The 16906-nt window shown below is 43.2% G+C and overlaps 1 protein-coding gene across 2 annotated transcripts in view; it reads left to right on the top strand.

Annotated features, from left to right (window-relative positions):
- The window catches only part of LOC124553790 (neurogenic locus notch homolog protein 2-like), a 102477-nt gene extending 86164 nt beyond the window's left edge, over window positions 1-16313 (top strand). For both annotated transcript variants that reach the window (XM_047127768.1, XM_047127769.1), the window contains exons 4-5: window positions 2875-3024; window positions 15739-16313. In XM_047127768.1, the coding sequence (XP_046983724.1) occupies window positions 2875-3024; window positions 15739-16225 (637 nt within the window). In that variant the 3' untranslated portion in view covers window positions 16226-16313. The remainder of the gene's footprint in view (window positions 1-2874; window positions 3025-15738) is intronic.
- Window positions 16314-16906: the final 593 nt, after the last annotated feature.

The following is a 16906-nucleotide window of genomic DNA, read 5'->3' as shown; positions in this document are numbered from 1 at the left end:
ATATAAAATGTGTAACTGACAGTATGGTAAAATTTGGAAATAAATTGAGAAAGTTTCTGCTTGAGAACTCCTTCTACTCTGTAGAAGACTTTCTATGCTTGTAATGTGTAAAAAGCTATGGGTGGGAACTGATAACTCAATCTGTATTTCTTGTTACCATTTTGGGGAAAAAGAATAGTAATTGTATAGTGATGTTTAGAGTACAAATAGACGTATAAATTAACTGGCAATTTACATCTAAAATGACTCATTCGACCACATGACGATCTATCGTGCAATTTGATGCAAGGAACATGAAAGTAAGCAACAAGCGTTTCTTTCTATTCACCATGAGTGGGCGAAATTCACTTAAACATCTGAAAATTCGGTAACTGTTTTCTATCGTACCTCATTCGTTTCATATTATGCAACATTTATCAACGACATTGTGCCTTGTAGACATACTGCATTTGGCTATTTTGTCACCTCCTTGTGAGGCATTAAAATACCAACATACAGAAAAAACTCGCAGAGCAGCTATTACTCGGCAATGGCGTACGAGCACTCTGTCTAAGGCTCAAGGAAGTCTAACGAGTTGATGGAACCGTAAAGTGATAAGAATTAATCCCTACAAGTTATATGTCTACTTCTAGTACTCATAGATCAACTTTTACATTATACCATAAATACCTTAAGCCTCAGTTGTCTTTGATAGCGAGTATCGAGCGGCGAGACGGAAATGACGTCCCTTGTGACGGTAGTCTGCTTGGCAAAGGAGCAGTTCGGCGCTGTCGAGTTTCTCTCGCTGTACACAGCCATGCAGGTTGACCCCAGTTTTCGGCGCGGCATTCACCTCACCCAGTGGTGACCCCCGATGCAGCCGCCAGGCTGTCTGCCGTTTACCCAGGGGGCGACGCGACGCCTGGGGCGGTTGACGACTTAGGCTGTCGTCATCGTGGCCCCAGGGCGGAACTGGAGCCATTCCCCATGTGCTATCGCATCACGAGAGCGTTGCGGTCCCTGTGTTGTTTTGGGCCATCAATAAAGTTCGGAAGCAACATCCCACAAACTAACAACCTTGCACAACATCATATCACTGGCATAATTCATCCCCTTCTTGATTTATAACCCATTTCTTCGTTTTCTGGGTTCATTTTCGCATCATTCTGACAGACAACAGCGACGAAAGAACCCAAGGAGATTTTTAGATACCTATCTCCAATTTCTTCCCCCTATAGTCGGATTCCTGTCTCCTAAGCGGGTAGGAAGTCAAAAATTAAAAAAAAATCGACTTTTCGAAAATATGTCTGTTTTGTAGATTACATCTTTCTGAAAAGTTTGATGTATAAAACATATATATTTCAGTAATTATAAGGCACGCTATTTGGTCCTGCGTGTACCAAGATTAAGCGCTACACCCCTTACCACAGACGTCTGCTCTCATACATACGTGTATTTCGCTGTGTAGAATTCGAATGTTTATATTTGCGCCAGAGATGGTCATACGTGTAATAAGGGACTATTGACACAGAAGAAATGTCTTGATGGCGACACCCAAACTCCAATGAAAGCTTTAATGAATGTGCGTGGAAAAGATTGCCAAAAACCAATTTTTGTGTGGAAGAGATGTACTTGCTGTTGGTGTTTATGATGCAGTTACATGTTTTAATGATAGTGTGCAAAGCTGGATATGTATTTTATAGAAAATGGGAATCAAGGGCAAATTGAACTGCATCAAAGCTTAATATGCAGTAAACAGAGAGCGTGTAGTGAAAGCACATAAATCATTTTTGGAAGTGATAAATTCGGAAAGAGTGAATCATAGGAATGTGGAAAAGACGAAAACTGATTTACAAAATGGAAAAAAAACTATTAATGGTGCTGGACAGTTCTAAAAGATGCCAAATGCAGCCAGAAACTTTAATGGCCATTTTCTGCAAAACACAAATTTCTGTTCTCAGGTAGATGTAACACCCAAAATAAATATGCCATTCCTTTTCCAACGTGGTATCCTTATTAAACACAAACTCCTTAATGCAAAACTCTAGAATTTTCCAACTCTATTAAAAACTGTGGTAAAGTTTGAGATAATTAACTATAAAATTTAAGTTTTTTTCTAAACATGAAGTTTAAAATGTAACAGGTCATTCATTTTCTTGTAAATTAAATAAAATCTAGAATTTCATACACCTTTATGTATGGATTGTATGCTGTGCAAAATTAATCCAAGAATCTCTCATACTTATGAAGAAAAGTGTACCTATAGCAAAAAATGCAGCCAATAGTAAGTGAAAAAATTATAAAGTTTCACATGTAAAAAAAATGTATTTCGTTATGTTTTTGATCTTTCACTGCTATGGTTGTGAACCCTGATCGTATTGACAAAAATTCTATGAATTTAATTGTAAAAATATAGACAGTAGAATTTAGTATCTTGTGGTGCCTCTTCTGTTTCATGTCGGCCCATTTGACGTCCAACCCGCTTAACATATGAGCTACAAACACCATCTAATGACGGTAGTACCACATTAAGTGCATTTAAGGGTTACTGTCATTCAAATTTTTTTTGTGATTTACGCTGTTGTGTATTGAAATCATGTTGACCAATTGGTGTTGTTAGCACAGTTGTTGAGCTATGTACAAATCTTATATTTATGCTTTGTTTTGTACCAAATATTGTGTAATATGCTAGGCTACAGGTATGAGAAAATGAGGAGAAGGAAGATGTATGATTACCTGAATGCTGTCATTCGTCTTACGTGGGCCACTATTGTCGTTTGCAATGTGTGTTCTATTATCTGTGTGTGGACAGTACCTCAGCTGTACAGTCTGTGGTAATCTGCCCACTGGACTCGATGTGAAAACCCTGTTGGAAGCAGTGTTCCTTCTGTGCAGCACGCCAAACGCTGGAGAGAGTAGGACCGGCCCCTCCTCACAGCCGCACAGTGGCCACAGCGACGACGGCCGGAGCCCAGCCACAGCTGTGCCCCCCACCTCTCCCCAGACGACTCCCCAGCCTGATGACGTCGCCGTCTCTCGCCTGCGGTGAGTTCAGTGACTTTACGTGTAGACTGTCCACAATCACAGCGCGACATGTTGGGCAGTTAGCCAAGTGATAAAGTCAAGAAATCGAATGTCGCTATTTTACGTTTTTGACGAAGCAGAAGTTGTAGGTCTCGTATAATGTTTTTCCTTTCATTAATTGTGACGTTCGACGAGGAAAGGATATAAGGGGATCTATACACCCTTCTACAGGTTTGTTGCATGACTCGTGTTCAGTTCCTAACACAGCTGACTTGCATAAGATAACACTAAATATTTCCCCAAAAATAACGACTGTGCTGGTGTGTTGGGAGCAGTTTCAGTTTTCAGCGAAAACTCTGTCTAGTAATCTCGCGGAAATCCCTAAGATGTTCTGGTAATACATTAAGCACACTAGTGGAAAGAAGCAGTCAATAACCTTCACTGTGTGATAACAATGGTGAAGTCAATGGTGACAGTGCCACTAAAGCAGAGTTACTATACACAGTTTTCCGAAACGTCTTGACCAAATAAGAAGAAATAAATATTCCTGAATTCCTATCAAGAATAACTTCAAAGTGAGAAACATAGAAGCAGATATCCTCGGTGTAGCAAAGTAGTTTAAATCACTTAATAAAGGCAGGGTCTCCAATCCAGATTGTATATCTGTCAGGTTCCTATCAGAATATGGTGTCACAAAAGTTCCATATTTATCAATTACATACATCAGCTCGCTCACAGAAAGATCCGCATTTAAAGACTGGAAAATTGTTCTTGTCACACCAATACCCAAAAAGGGAAATACGAGTAATCCGCTGAATTACTGGCTCATATCACTAACGTCGATTTGCAGTAGGGTTTTGGAACATATGCTGTGTCTGAACATTATGAATTACATCGAAGAAAACGATTTATTGACACATTATCAACAAGGGCTTAAAAAATATCGTTCTTGTGGAACATAACTAGGTCTTTATACTTGTGAAGTCATGAGTGCTATCGACAGGGGATGTCAAAATGATTCCATATTTTTAGATTTACAGAAGCCCTTCGACACATTTCCTCAAAAGCGTCTCCTAGCCAAACTGTGTGCCTATTGAATATTGCCTCAGTTGCGCGGCTGGATTCGTGATTTACTGTCAGAAAGACATCGAGTAAAACAAATGTAATATCCGGCGTTCCCCAAGGAATTGTTACAGGCCCTCTCTCGTTCCTGGTCTATATTAGTGGCAATTGACCCTGAACGAAGAAAAGTATGAAGTTATTCACACGAGCACTAAAAGAAATCCACAAAATTTCGATTACGCGGTAAGTGTCACGAACCTGAAGGCTGTAAATTCAATTAAATACTTAGGGACTACAATTACAAATGACCTACACTGGACCGATCACATAGATATTGTTGTGGGTAGAGCAAACGAAAGACTGCGAATCATTGGCAGAACACTTAAAAGGTGGAACACGTCTGCTAAAGAGGCTGCTTACACCACTCTTGTCCATCCTATTTTGGAGTACTGCTGTGCGGTACGGGATCCGTATCAGGTGGGACTGCCGGATGACACCGAAAAAGTTTAAAGAAGCGCAGCTCATTTTTTATTACCGCGAAGTAGTGGAGATAGTGCCACGGACATGATACGAGAATTGGATCGACAATCATTAAAACAAAAGCGATTTTCATTGCGACGGGATCCTATCATTAAATTCAACTACCATTTTCCTTCCTCCGATTGCGAAAACATTCTGTTGGCACCCGTCTAAATAGGGAGAAATGATCATCACGATAAAATAAGAGATCTCGCACAGAAAAATTTAAGTACTCAATGTTCCCGCGCCTCGTTTAAGAGCGGAACGGTAGAGATACAACTTGGTGGTGGTTCATTGAACCCTCCGCCAGGCGCTTTATTGTGAATAGCAGAGTAATCTCGTAGACGTAGACGTACGTGGTTTCCTATCTCATGAATTAGCCATGTAGGGAAGAACCCTTCACTTGCATTTCCACGATTATTCTCCCAACGGCATAATGAGAAATTCTCTCACAGGGTGTGTAGTAACACCGTTGCTGGGGGAGTTAAATGAGTTGAGATCCGCGGTTTATCCTACTACTAGATACGTATGTGACAACGTCTATTGGCAGTTTTTGGAAATCATTCGTGGCAACTTCTACGAAAGTGGAAGTCGGACCTGTCGGTGTCCAAGTGATAAAGGCGGCCATTTTGGATCAATAAAAATCAGGTCAATCCTATTGTGTGGGCATGGTTCAGTGGAGATGGACACAGTAGCCGTATATCGACAGCTGTACAACCTTCTGTAGCTCAGGGAGTTTTACAGGCGAAGTGACAGAAGTTTCAGCGTAAATTCGTCATCACTTCACTTTTCTTCTTTGAAATCATTGATCTATAGTGGTAGTCATCGGTGTTTTAATGTCGGTTTCTGAAATAGTAACCCTATCTGATAGTGAACTGATATTGTTGCGAGACACAGTTCAGTTGATGCCTGAATTCAACAGGCCCAAACGTGGCAATTCAGAGTATTCAATGTGCCTTTACAATTAATCAGAGCAGAATCCAGCAAGTTATTGGGCAATAGAGGAGTCTGTACCTATTCAAGAGAAAACATGGAACCCTACCAGGTATTTTAACAATGACAATGGGATCAGTAATGTTTCAGTGGACTTAAGAAAACTTATTCTCTCCCAGTGATTCAAGGATTTCGGGCTTTAATTACCTATTATGGTCAGCCACAGATGTACGATGTCTGGCGATCCAGGAGGCCAAATCATTTACTCGAGTGGTCCACAAATTGAGCAAATACTTCTGAGAATACTTTTCCCAGTCTAAAAGCTTTATGCACACAGGCAGTCAACAAAACTTCATCCATTGGTCTGATAATATAGAAAGCTACAGAGAATGTACGCTGAAATTTTGTAAGATAGAGAGCCTGATAGGTATTTACCCAATTTGTCGTATACAAATAGCATCTGCCATTTGACATAAGAAGACAACCAACGAGAAGTAAGTGTAACAGGAAAGACTAAAGATAGAGAGCACAACGAAGAATACTTTGTAGATAAACCAGAAACTCATCAATGTAAGATGATGCAGCATAATCAAAAATAATTAATGTATATGATCTCAGGCAAAGTCTGTAAATTATGTTACACGTACTAGATATAAAATTAGCAGAATCTCAGTAGAAAAGGAGCTGAAAAAAAATTAGAAAATAAATTATTGTTGTTGAATAAGAGACAAGACATGGAAAGGAAAAAATATTTCTGCATAAAAAGACTAATACAAATAGAGGAGAAAGCTGGCTAAAAAGCGACAGAGAAACATCAGCATGAGGAAATAAACTATTAAGAGCAGGAAATGAAACATATTAAGACAATATTCGATAATGGAGTGAAAAGTTTGTCGAGAGTGAGTTAAGAAAACCAGCCTGGAGAACAGATCGTGCGTAACATGGTAGTAATGTGAGTAACAATGTACAGGGCGAAAGAGAGCCAACGCTTCCTTTTTTCTTCGGCATCAGACGGCTGTGGTGACTAGTAAGAGGTCCTACATAAATATAGGCTTTGGAAGACTAAAAGCTAGAACAGCTTTAAACAAAAATAGTTTACAGTCATAAATACATGGATTTAAAAGAATCGCAAAACCAAAAATTTGTTAATATAGAACAGTGAAACGTCGGGAATAGATTCGCCAGGGTAACATATTTAACTGATTAACATTGCAGGATCGCAAGTTAATGTAAGTGCGAGATAAGCCACTGGACACGTGAAATGCTGGAGCACTGCCAAAAGGTCGAATGCAGGCATGCAAACATGTATGGATTGTGTTGCTCAAGTATCAGATATCAGTATTTATAATGGAGTTCGATGCCTGATGCAGCTGGTTGGTCAGTACAGGGACGGTTAATGCTGTTGGTGAATGATGCTGGAGTTACTGTATGATGATGTCCCATATCTGCTCGACTGGAAGCAGACCTGATGATTGAGAATGCCCAGAGCCTTGTCAACACTCTATAGAGCATGTTGGGTTGCAAGAGCGGTAAGTGAGCGAGCGTTATCCTGTTGAAAATCTACCCCTGGAATCCTGTTCGTTAATGGCAGCAGAATGGGTCGAATCACCAGATTGAAACAGACAAGGTGTGTGGGATAACCATGAGAATGTTCCTGCTGTCATACGAAATAGCACCACAGACCATAACTCCAGATGTAGGTCCAGTGTGCTAACACACAGAAAGGCTTGTTGTAGGCTCCCAACTGGCCTAATTAAAACATGGCCATTACTGGCACCGAGGCTGGTGGTTTGGGATCAGTGAAACGCATGCTACAGGGCATCTGGCTCGGAGCTGTATTTAAAGTAACCGATTTGTAAGAGTTCATTGTGTTACTTGGTGATAACTGCTGCTCAAACTGCTGCTGGAGATGTATTACAATGCGCCAGAGTAATACGCAGAACAGGATGGTCTTCCCTCTCAATAGTGCCACGTGGCCGTCTGCAACCCAGTCTTCTTGCGACCGAATATTCTTCTAATCACCGCCGCCATCAGGCATGTATAGTGGGTACATTACTGTGAAATATTTCTACATCACGGAAGGAACAACCAGAATCTCGTAGCCCTAGTACAGACTTCGCTTAGTCTCTATGAGATGTTATTAACAGCGTCTTTGTCGTCTCAAAGGCATTTTTGCCCTACATCAACTCACTGCGTCCAGACTCAAAGGTAACTAACGCTCAAGCCCGTTACAGCGTGTTTTTAAAGCAAGCGTGAATGGCTTCCTCGTAGTGGTGCTACTATCGCCACTCTTGAGCAACTGCATTGAAATTTGAAAATACATAATATTCCAGATTAAGAAACACACCTACCAACTTTCGTTTATGTCTCACTGCTTCTTCTTGGTGCTGTACTATTTCGAAAGTAAAAGACGTTGTTAACAATGTTACCAAAATCTCAAAAAGTTCTTGAACGACATACTTCACATTTTTATACGTCACTCTAATAAACGTTGGGACAGTGTCTGCTTTTATATACCAATGGCTTAGGAGTGCGCCATTGACAAGTGGTCAAAATTTTCTGTGTCCCAGGTTCCAGCACAGGCACTGCTTAACCTCTGAACGAAAATTAACAGCAGTGTCAGCAAAGACGTCCAGCTTAAGAAGTCGTCATTTTCCTGACAATGCCCTTGTCAAATAGGGTGGAGGAACGACAGAGCTTCATGGCACTCCCTTTCCCTTGGGGTGGGAAACTGCCCTTAAAAGGGTGAAGAGTCAGTAATGGTCAATGACGCGAGGATGCAGAAGGCAATGGAATCGAATAAATTAAAACCACATAACGTGTATCCATAAGACATACGTCGTTAACAGGGAAACTGTCTTGATACAATCTGCATTGAGAAAAGATTCCAGACAAGTTACCCTTTTGGATCTCTTGGAGTGGACTACCAAGGTCGAAGTGACAATGGAAAAGAGACGGAATAATTTACGAAGGGCTAACCATCTACGACTTGGAGCTTTGAATTCAGAAGTTTGATCGTAATTAGAAAGCTAGGGAGTCTAAAAACGGAAGTGTAAAGGCCCCAGTCTAGATACGGTGGGGGGTCATTGGAGTGAAACAGAAGAAGGCTAAGGATTTGTCATAAGACACATTGGGGTAAAATCAACAGCAGCAGAAAATGCTGTAATGGGAGTGGGATTCATTATGTATAAGAAGTAGGAGAGAGAGTGGGCTACTGTGAACAGCTCTATGTCAGAGTTTTTCTCACCAGATTCGAAATCAAACGAACGCCAACAACGATAGTTCAGGTACACATGGTAACGACACAAGCAAAATGAGAAAAGAGAGGAAGTATGCAACTGAAATGCAGTTGCAGGGGAAAGAAAATAAGAAAGAGTCATGGGGTATATGGGCTTGGCATAGGGATGAGAGGGGTGAAAGTCTAATTGATTTCTGCATTGAAATTGAGATGGTAATAACAAATACTCTGTTCAGCAAACATGTGAGGAAAAAATAAGCTTGGAAAAGACCCAGAGACACTGGAAGATTCCAGCTGGATTACATCATAGTGAGACAGAGATTCCGAAATCAGATATTGGGATGTAAGGTGTACCCAGGTGTAAACATAGATTTAGTAATTATGAAGAGTAGAGTGAGGTTTAAGAGAGTCGACCAGAAGAATCAGTGTAGAAGGATAGCATATTGCAGTACTGAGAAATGAAACTTAAAGTTTACCAACGATATGGTTATTGCGGTAAGGACATAGACAAGGCAAGCTGTGAATGATGTCATCAATCTCATGTGGAGGCAATAATACCATTTCTCCCGCAGAGCTACTCGCAAGTCTTATGGAATTGTTGGTGGATGCTTATGTGATGCAACCCATGTCACTACTACATATATTTCGTATGCATACTATAAACAATTTACAATAAATCCACACATTATAGAATAATTTGTCCTCTATGAAATTTACAATAATGCAATTCTAATTTATAAAATAAAATTCATGGAAACCTATATACAGTATAATAAAATTTTATACAGTCTTTGTTTCACATGTCATTCTTCCAGAAGTCCACATATGCCCTCACTACTTCGGTGCATGTCATCAGGTCTTGGGCCGTGCACGCTCTTGGGTGGTTTACTAACGGACATCGTCTGGATGCTCCCACATGGACACAAAGCACTTTCACTAATTCCCCACTTGTGCAGATTTCTGTTACATCTGTCTATTCCTGAACGTAGCCTGTTCACGGTTTTCCATCTCTCCCACTCAAGTTCCGCACCTGATGGCAGCACTTCCTCAGAATCGTGTGCATGTTCTTGTTGTTCCTGTCACAGTCTTTTTGTAGAAGTTTTTGGTGAACCTGTGAGTGGTTGGGTTGAGTGGAGAACACACTTCTTGACGTAAGGCATTTAGGTAACATTTGGTACCCATGGAGCGGATGACGTTGATTTTGAACCTGTTTTGTTCGTTCAATTCTGCTCTGTATTGAACGTCGGACATTTGGCAGAGCAACTCCTGACAAGGATTGTAGGTGTTCTACTCTTGTTGGCTTAAGACATCCAGTAATATGTCTACACATCTGGTTCAGGACAGTGTCCTGCTTGTTTGTGTGGCATCATTGCTCCCAAGCAGGACTTGCAAACTCAGCAGCAGAGTAACAGTGTAATGTCTCTTGCAGCGGTCTCTCCACGATATTTTCAGAAATTTTATAAATTATGTAACTCAGTACATATCTCGAAATATCTCTTCTTATCTTACCGATTATCAATGCAAAGTAGTTTCAACCCCAATTATTCCTTGGAGCGTCCATTTACTCCATGGAATAGCTTCTCTGCTATCTACACTCCTGGAAATTGAAATAAGAACACCGTGACTTCATTGTCCCAGGAAGGGGAAACTTTATTGACACATTCCTGGGGTCAGATACATCACATGATCACACTGACAGAACCACAGGCACATAGACACAGGCAACAGAGCATGCACAATGTCGGCACTAGTACAGTGTATATCCACCTTTCGCAGCATTGCAGGCTGCTATTCTCCCATGGAGACGATCGTAGAGATGCTGGATGTAGTCCTGTGGAACGGCTTGCCATGCCATTTCCACCTGGCGCCTCAGTTGGACCAGCGTTCGTGCTGGACGTGCAGACCGCGTGAGACGACGCTTCATCCAGTCCCAAACATGCTCAATGGGGGACAGATCCGGAGATCTTGCTGGTCAGGGTAGTTGACTTACACCTTCTAGAGCACGTTGGGTGGCACGGGATACATGCGGACGTGCATTGTCCTGTTGGAACAGCAAGTTCCCTTGCCGGTCTAGGAATGGTAGAACGATGGGTTCGATGACGGTGTGGATGTACCGTGCACTATTCAGTGTCCCCTCGACGATCACCAGTGGTGTACGGCCAGTGTAGGAGATCGCTCCCCACATCATGATGCCGGGTGTTGGCCCTGTGTGCCTCGGTCGTATGCAGTCCTGATTGTGGCGCTCACCTGCACGGCGCCAAACACGCATACGACCATCATTGGCACCAAGGCAGAAGCGACTCTCATCGCTGAAGACGACACGTCTCCATTCGTCCCTCCATTCACGCCTGTCGCGACACCACTGGAGGCGGGCTGCACGATGTTGGGGCTTGAGCGGAAGACGGCCTAACGGTGTGCGGGGCCGTAGCCCAGCTTCATGGAGACGGTTGCGAATGGTCCTCGCCGATACCCCAGGAGCAACAGTGTCCTTAATTTGCTGGGAAGTGGCGGTGCGGTCCCCTACGGCACTGCGTAGGATCCTACGTTCTTGGCGTGCATCCGTGCGTCGCTGCGGTCCGGTCCCAGGTCGACGGGCACGTGCACCTTCCGCCGACCACTGGCGACAACATCGATGTACTGTGGAGACCTCACGCCCCACGTGTTGAGCAATTCGGCGGTACGTCCACCCGGCCTCCCGCATGCCCACTATACGCCCTCGCTCAAAGTCCGTCAACTGCACATACGGTTCACGTCCACGCTGTCGCGGCATGCTACCAGTGTTAAAGACTGCGATGGAGCTCCGTATGCCACGGCAAACTGGCTGACACTGACGGCGGCGGTGCACAAATGCTGCGCAGCTAGCGCCATTCGACGGCCAACACCGCGGTTCCTGGTGTGTCCGCTGTGCCGTGCGTGTGATCATTGCTTGTACAGCCCTCTTGCAGTGTCCGGAGCAAGTATGGTGGGTCTGACACTCCGGTGTCAATGTGTTCTTTTTTCCATTTCCAGGAGTGTATGTTTTCTCTTATGAAAAGAATAGGGACTTCTTGCCGATTAGTCGTAAAAGGAGGATCTATATGTATATATTGTTGAGCGAGTCGCCATCTTGATGAGATTCTGTATGGGAAGGAGTTTAATACATGAACTAAACCAAAGTAAGTGTGAAACTTCCTGCCAGGAAGTTTCATATCAGCGCACACTCCGCTGCAGAGTGAAAATCTCATTCTGGAAACATCCCCCAGGCTGTGGCTAAGCCATGTCTCCGCTATATCCTTTCTTTCAGGAGTGGTAGTTCTGCAAGGCTCGCAGGAGAGCTTCTGTAAAGTTTGGAAGGTGGGAGACGAGATACTGGCAGAAGTAAAGCTGTGAGTACCGGGCGTGAGTCGTGCTTCGGTAGGTCAGATGGTAGAGCACTTGCCCGCGAAAGGCAAAGGTCCCGAGTTCGAGTCTCGGTCGGGCACACAGTTTTAATCTGCCAGGAAGTTTCATATCAGCGCACACTCCGCTGCAGAGTGAAAATCTCATTCTGGAAACATCCCCCAGGCTGTGGCTAAGCCATGTCTCCGCTATATCCTTTCTTTCAGGAGTGCTAGTTCTGCAAGGTTCGCAGGAGAGCTTCTGTAAAGTTTGGAAGGTAGGAGACGAGATACTGGCAGAAGTAAAGCTGTGAGTACCGGGCGTGAGTCGTGCTTCGGTAGCTCAGATGGTAGAGCACTTGCCCGCGAAAGGCAAAGGTCCCGAGTTCGAGTCTCGGTCGGGCACACAGTTTTAATCTGCAAGGAAGTTTCATATCAGCGCACACTCCGCTGCAGAGTGAAAATCTCATTCTAAAGTAAGTATGTTTGAGTATTATTTAACGGATTATTATTATTGACAGTGTCTGCTTACTACGCCGTGTTGCACGGGATCAGTGGGGAACGTCTGATTTACACTGGACGAACCTGCCGTTTTGAATGCTCAAGATATCCAGTTACTTCAAATAAATAGGCTAACACGGTCTTACCAGCAGATCTCCGGTCTTCCGCATGTGATCACCGAAAAATAATAATTATTACAAATGTTTCCAGGAGATCGACTGACAATTTTCGTCGCACCGAGACTTCGAAATTGCTTCACTGCCTTATGGAATTTAAGCTTAATTTAATCAGGACAGAACAGTATTGAACTATGTGAATGTGATAAGCCTGCTTTGTCAATGAAAATTCCCTTAATATACGCATGTTTTTACTATCCTGATCAGTGAAGCTAAATCAGGTCGGTGTGAGAGAGGTTCTTTAAATTTAAGAAATATTAAAACAGAGTGCCATTGCGGTGGTGCGTAAAGCTTTTGGATTAGCTCGACATTTTGATGTTGTTAGCTTGCCAAGTAGCTTATTCGGTGATTGGATTTCTGCCTTGCTCTTCTCAATATACCTCTTGAATAACAGTGTCCTATTAAGAGTAACTCCCAAGTACACAGGGAGAGGACAGTGTTTTAATCTTGTGTCATTCCACCAAACATTCAGTTCTTGCTTCGTCTCTCTGTTGTTAAGATAGAATAGGCAAGTTTGGGTCCTACTTGGATTGGGTTTCAACTGGTTTTCTTTGTAATAGTTGGTAAGATTTTCCAGGTTCTCAGCTAGTATTTCCTCAATATCCTTGTAGTTTTATGCCTGAGCTGCTATTGCCCTATCATCAGCATAAATAAAAGATCTTGACCAGGGACTAATAGGCTGGTCATTTGTATAAATATTGAATAACCTGGTGACAAGAACACTGCCCTGAGGAAGCCCATCTTTTTGTAGTCACCATCTGCTCTTGTTACCTTGGAACTCAACAAAATACCTTCCATTAAATAGAACTGATTTGAGTACAGAAGTGAATTGAGGGCTTTTTGTTGTTTTTTGCACTTTTGCAATGAGATTTCTGAGACTGATGGTATCATATGCTTCCATAAAATCTATAAACACCATTCCTGTAGTTCGTCTTTTCTCAAGCCCATCTCCAGTATAGTGGGTTAGGCTGAGAGCTTGACTGGTACAAGATTTACCAGGTCAAAATCCTGCTTGCTCTTTTATTAGGGTGCCCTCAATCAGCTCATTGAATCTGTTTAGTATCAAACAGTTGGTATGTTGTGCACAACAGAGAGATTGGCCGATAACTCTTAGGATCTTCTTGGTCCTTACCAGGCTTAAGAATTGCAGTTATTTTTGCCTGTCCGCAGATTTCAGGAATTCATCCATTTGCCCAACAGCAGTTCATAAACTCCAACAGCCACAATTTAGAGCCGACACCAAGACGTATCATCTGTTCATTTTTAATATGCGGCCTTCCCAGTCTTTAAACTTTTGACTGCTTCTTTCAGTTCTGATATTGTAAATGTATGATCGAGTGTATCATTATTTTCTTCATGGAAAGCATCTAGTCTACTCGCATGCCCTTTCTTCAGTCTGTGTTTCGCTTTACCGTTTTTCAGCTACTGGAAGGCTATTTGGTTTGCTGCACTGCCAACAAAGCCTGGTGTACATGTAGGTATACCACCTAATTTTTGAGCAGTCTCCACATTCCGACTACTGTGAGTTATGTTAATGCTTTCTACAGTGTGTTACCACTTCTGTCTTCTATTTTCAATCATTGTTGTTATGACTTCTTCTCCATTGTTCATGGGGAGAATGGGTTGGCGTCATAGAGACCACAATACGTTTCGTATTTCTCTTTTGTCTCTTCGCTGTAGCCTTGAATGTACGATTTTCTACATCTTCTCGTATACTCTGCCGTGCAGAGTAAAAACAAACTCCCTGAAGTTTTCTGGTAGAGGTGTGTATCCATGACATGCTCTATGGGATTCAAATTGGGAGGTCGAGCATACCATCCCAGATGTGCAATATCTTCAATTTCCAAGAAACCTTCAATCAGCTGATCTCTATGAGGCGTACCTTTATCGTCCATCAATACGAAGTGTAGGCCACAGCACCTCGCAACGACGGCATATGAGGTTCCAAGATCTCGTCACGATACCATACGATACAATGTCATGAAGAGGTGTTCAGGTAGTCCACGTAATCGCTGAGCATACCATTAAAGAACCTCCCTGATTTCAGTCTCTTTTGCACGATATTTGGGTCACGAAATCCTGTTCCACGTTCCCTCCATATGGAAATCCGTCGAGAAACACACTCCACACCATTTTGGGACTCACGTGTGAAGATAACATTTGCCCACTGTTCGGCCATTCGGTGGGATGTTGACGACTTCACTCTACACATTTCTTTCTGTGAAGTGTCAGAGGTACATAAACAACGAGCCCCTGACAACAAGTGGCACTCTGGTGAGATCTTCTGTATAACGTTTGACTAAATACAACACACCCACTGCATCCTGCAAGGTGAGGTGCCAGTTGCCGTGCAGTAGTAAGGCAGTGCCGTGTTGCCCTTTTAACCAAATAACGGTCCTCCCTTTCTCGTATCATACGTGGTCTGCCCTCGTCTTCGAGATACAGTTTCCGTCTCTACAAACAGTCGCCACATCAGATAAACAACAGTGCGATTCACATTAAGCCATCGGGCCACATCAGGTTGTGACTGTCCTCCTCCCATTCTTCCAATAGCCCTCCACTGCGGAGAGCCTGGGATGCGTCTTCTCTGTATTATACTGCACCATCTGTGACTGTGTCTACAGCGATTGCGAATGTGGAAGTACCCAGCAAACACTACCCCATTGCTAGCTGCGCTGACTTCGTCGTGGGCGTGGTTATCCGTTGACTGGAATGCTAACTTCCGTGTAGAACACGGTTGTGCAGACATCTGTTGACAGTTTGCATGATTACATCGTGAATTGGGCACAGGACGAAAAATCGCAGTTAGAAGCTTTAATTTTGGACACCAGTGCATTGCGGTAACCTTCTTGACTTTTAGGGACTCATCACAGTTCTGCTTCTGCCATAGTGTTTCGTCCTCAGACGTGCGTGTTTGGAGATATTTGTAAGTATTCTCCGTTTGTTGCAGGGATCCTTCTGGAGGAGAGAAGGGCAAGATGCTGATTGCGGCAGCTAAGGAGGGGTCAGTGAGCAATGTGCGAGCGTTGCTGACAGAGGGGGCGGACGTGGAGGCGATGGACGAGAACCAGCACAACGCACTGGTCTGGGCAGCAGCCAGGGGACACGTGGAGGTGGCGAGGCTTCTACTGGAGAAAGGAGCTGATGTCAACGCCAGGGACGGCTGGCAGAACACGCCTCTGCATCATGCTGCATGGAATAACAAGGCGGCTGTGGTGCGGCTGCTGGCGGCATCCTCTGCCGACTGCAACGCCAGGGATAGCAGTGGGGACACACCACTGCACGATGCGGCACGGCGTGGACAAGTAGACGCGGCGACTGCGCTACTGGAGGCAGGGGCCGACAGGGAAGTCAGGAATAACGATGGGGACACGCCGCTGGCGCTAGCCGAGTGGAACAACCACCAGCGGCTCGTAGACATCCTACGATCAAGCTAAATATAGTGCAAACGACTCTGGAGTAAAATAAAAACAGCCTTCTATGCGATCTTTGTTACTTATAAAATAAAGAATACAGAAAAGTTTATCCTCCAGTCTTGGTTTGCACCCTAATTTACGTAGTACATACAACGACGCAAGTACCATAACACCAAGAGTGTTTATGGACTACCATAAGTTCAAAGAGGGACTCTCCTTTTGGTGAAAATTCAAAACAAACCGAATAATTCTCTATTACTAATGAACACCAGTTTTCTACAATATTTTCTTACTGAAAAATAATTTTTAGACGCATGTTTGGTGCTATGTGGAATTTATATAAAACTCTTATGAATTTCCTTATATCTAGATTGCCGACACATAAGCTCTGTACTCAAAATACATCTTCATTTGAGATCTTTCACTGAATTTACTTCTGTACCTAATGTGCTGACAGTCGAGCAACTTCTGTCTGCAGTTAAAAATTGGTGTTATTACCAGTACTTACGACACATTAGTTCCGATTCCAGACTGAATTTTGTTGTATACTGTCAAGCCGTCGAATACCGCCGGCCTAGGAAACCTCCTTCTCGGATCACTAGACAATACTTCTAGCAAATCGTAATAAAGAGTTGTATTACGAAATGAATCAATGACATTACTTAACTCACAACAACAAAGAAGTGCTGCAAGCAAAGGGCG

This window comes from Schistocerca americana, chromosome 11 (assembly GCF_021461395.2).
Source record: "Schistocerca americana isolate TAMUIC-IGC-003095 chromosome 11, iqSchAmer2.1, whole genome shotgun sequence".
NCBI classification, from domain to species: Eukaryota; Metazoa; Arthropoda; class Insecta; order Orthoptera; family Acrididae; genus Schistocerca; species Schistocerca americana.
This window is presented reverse-complemented; position numbering and strand designations above follow the sequence as displayed.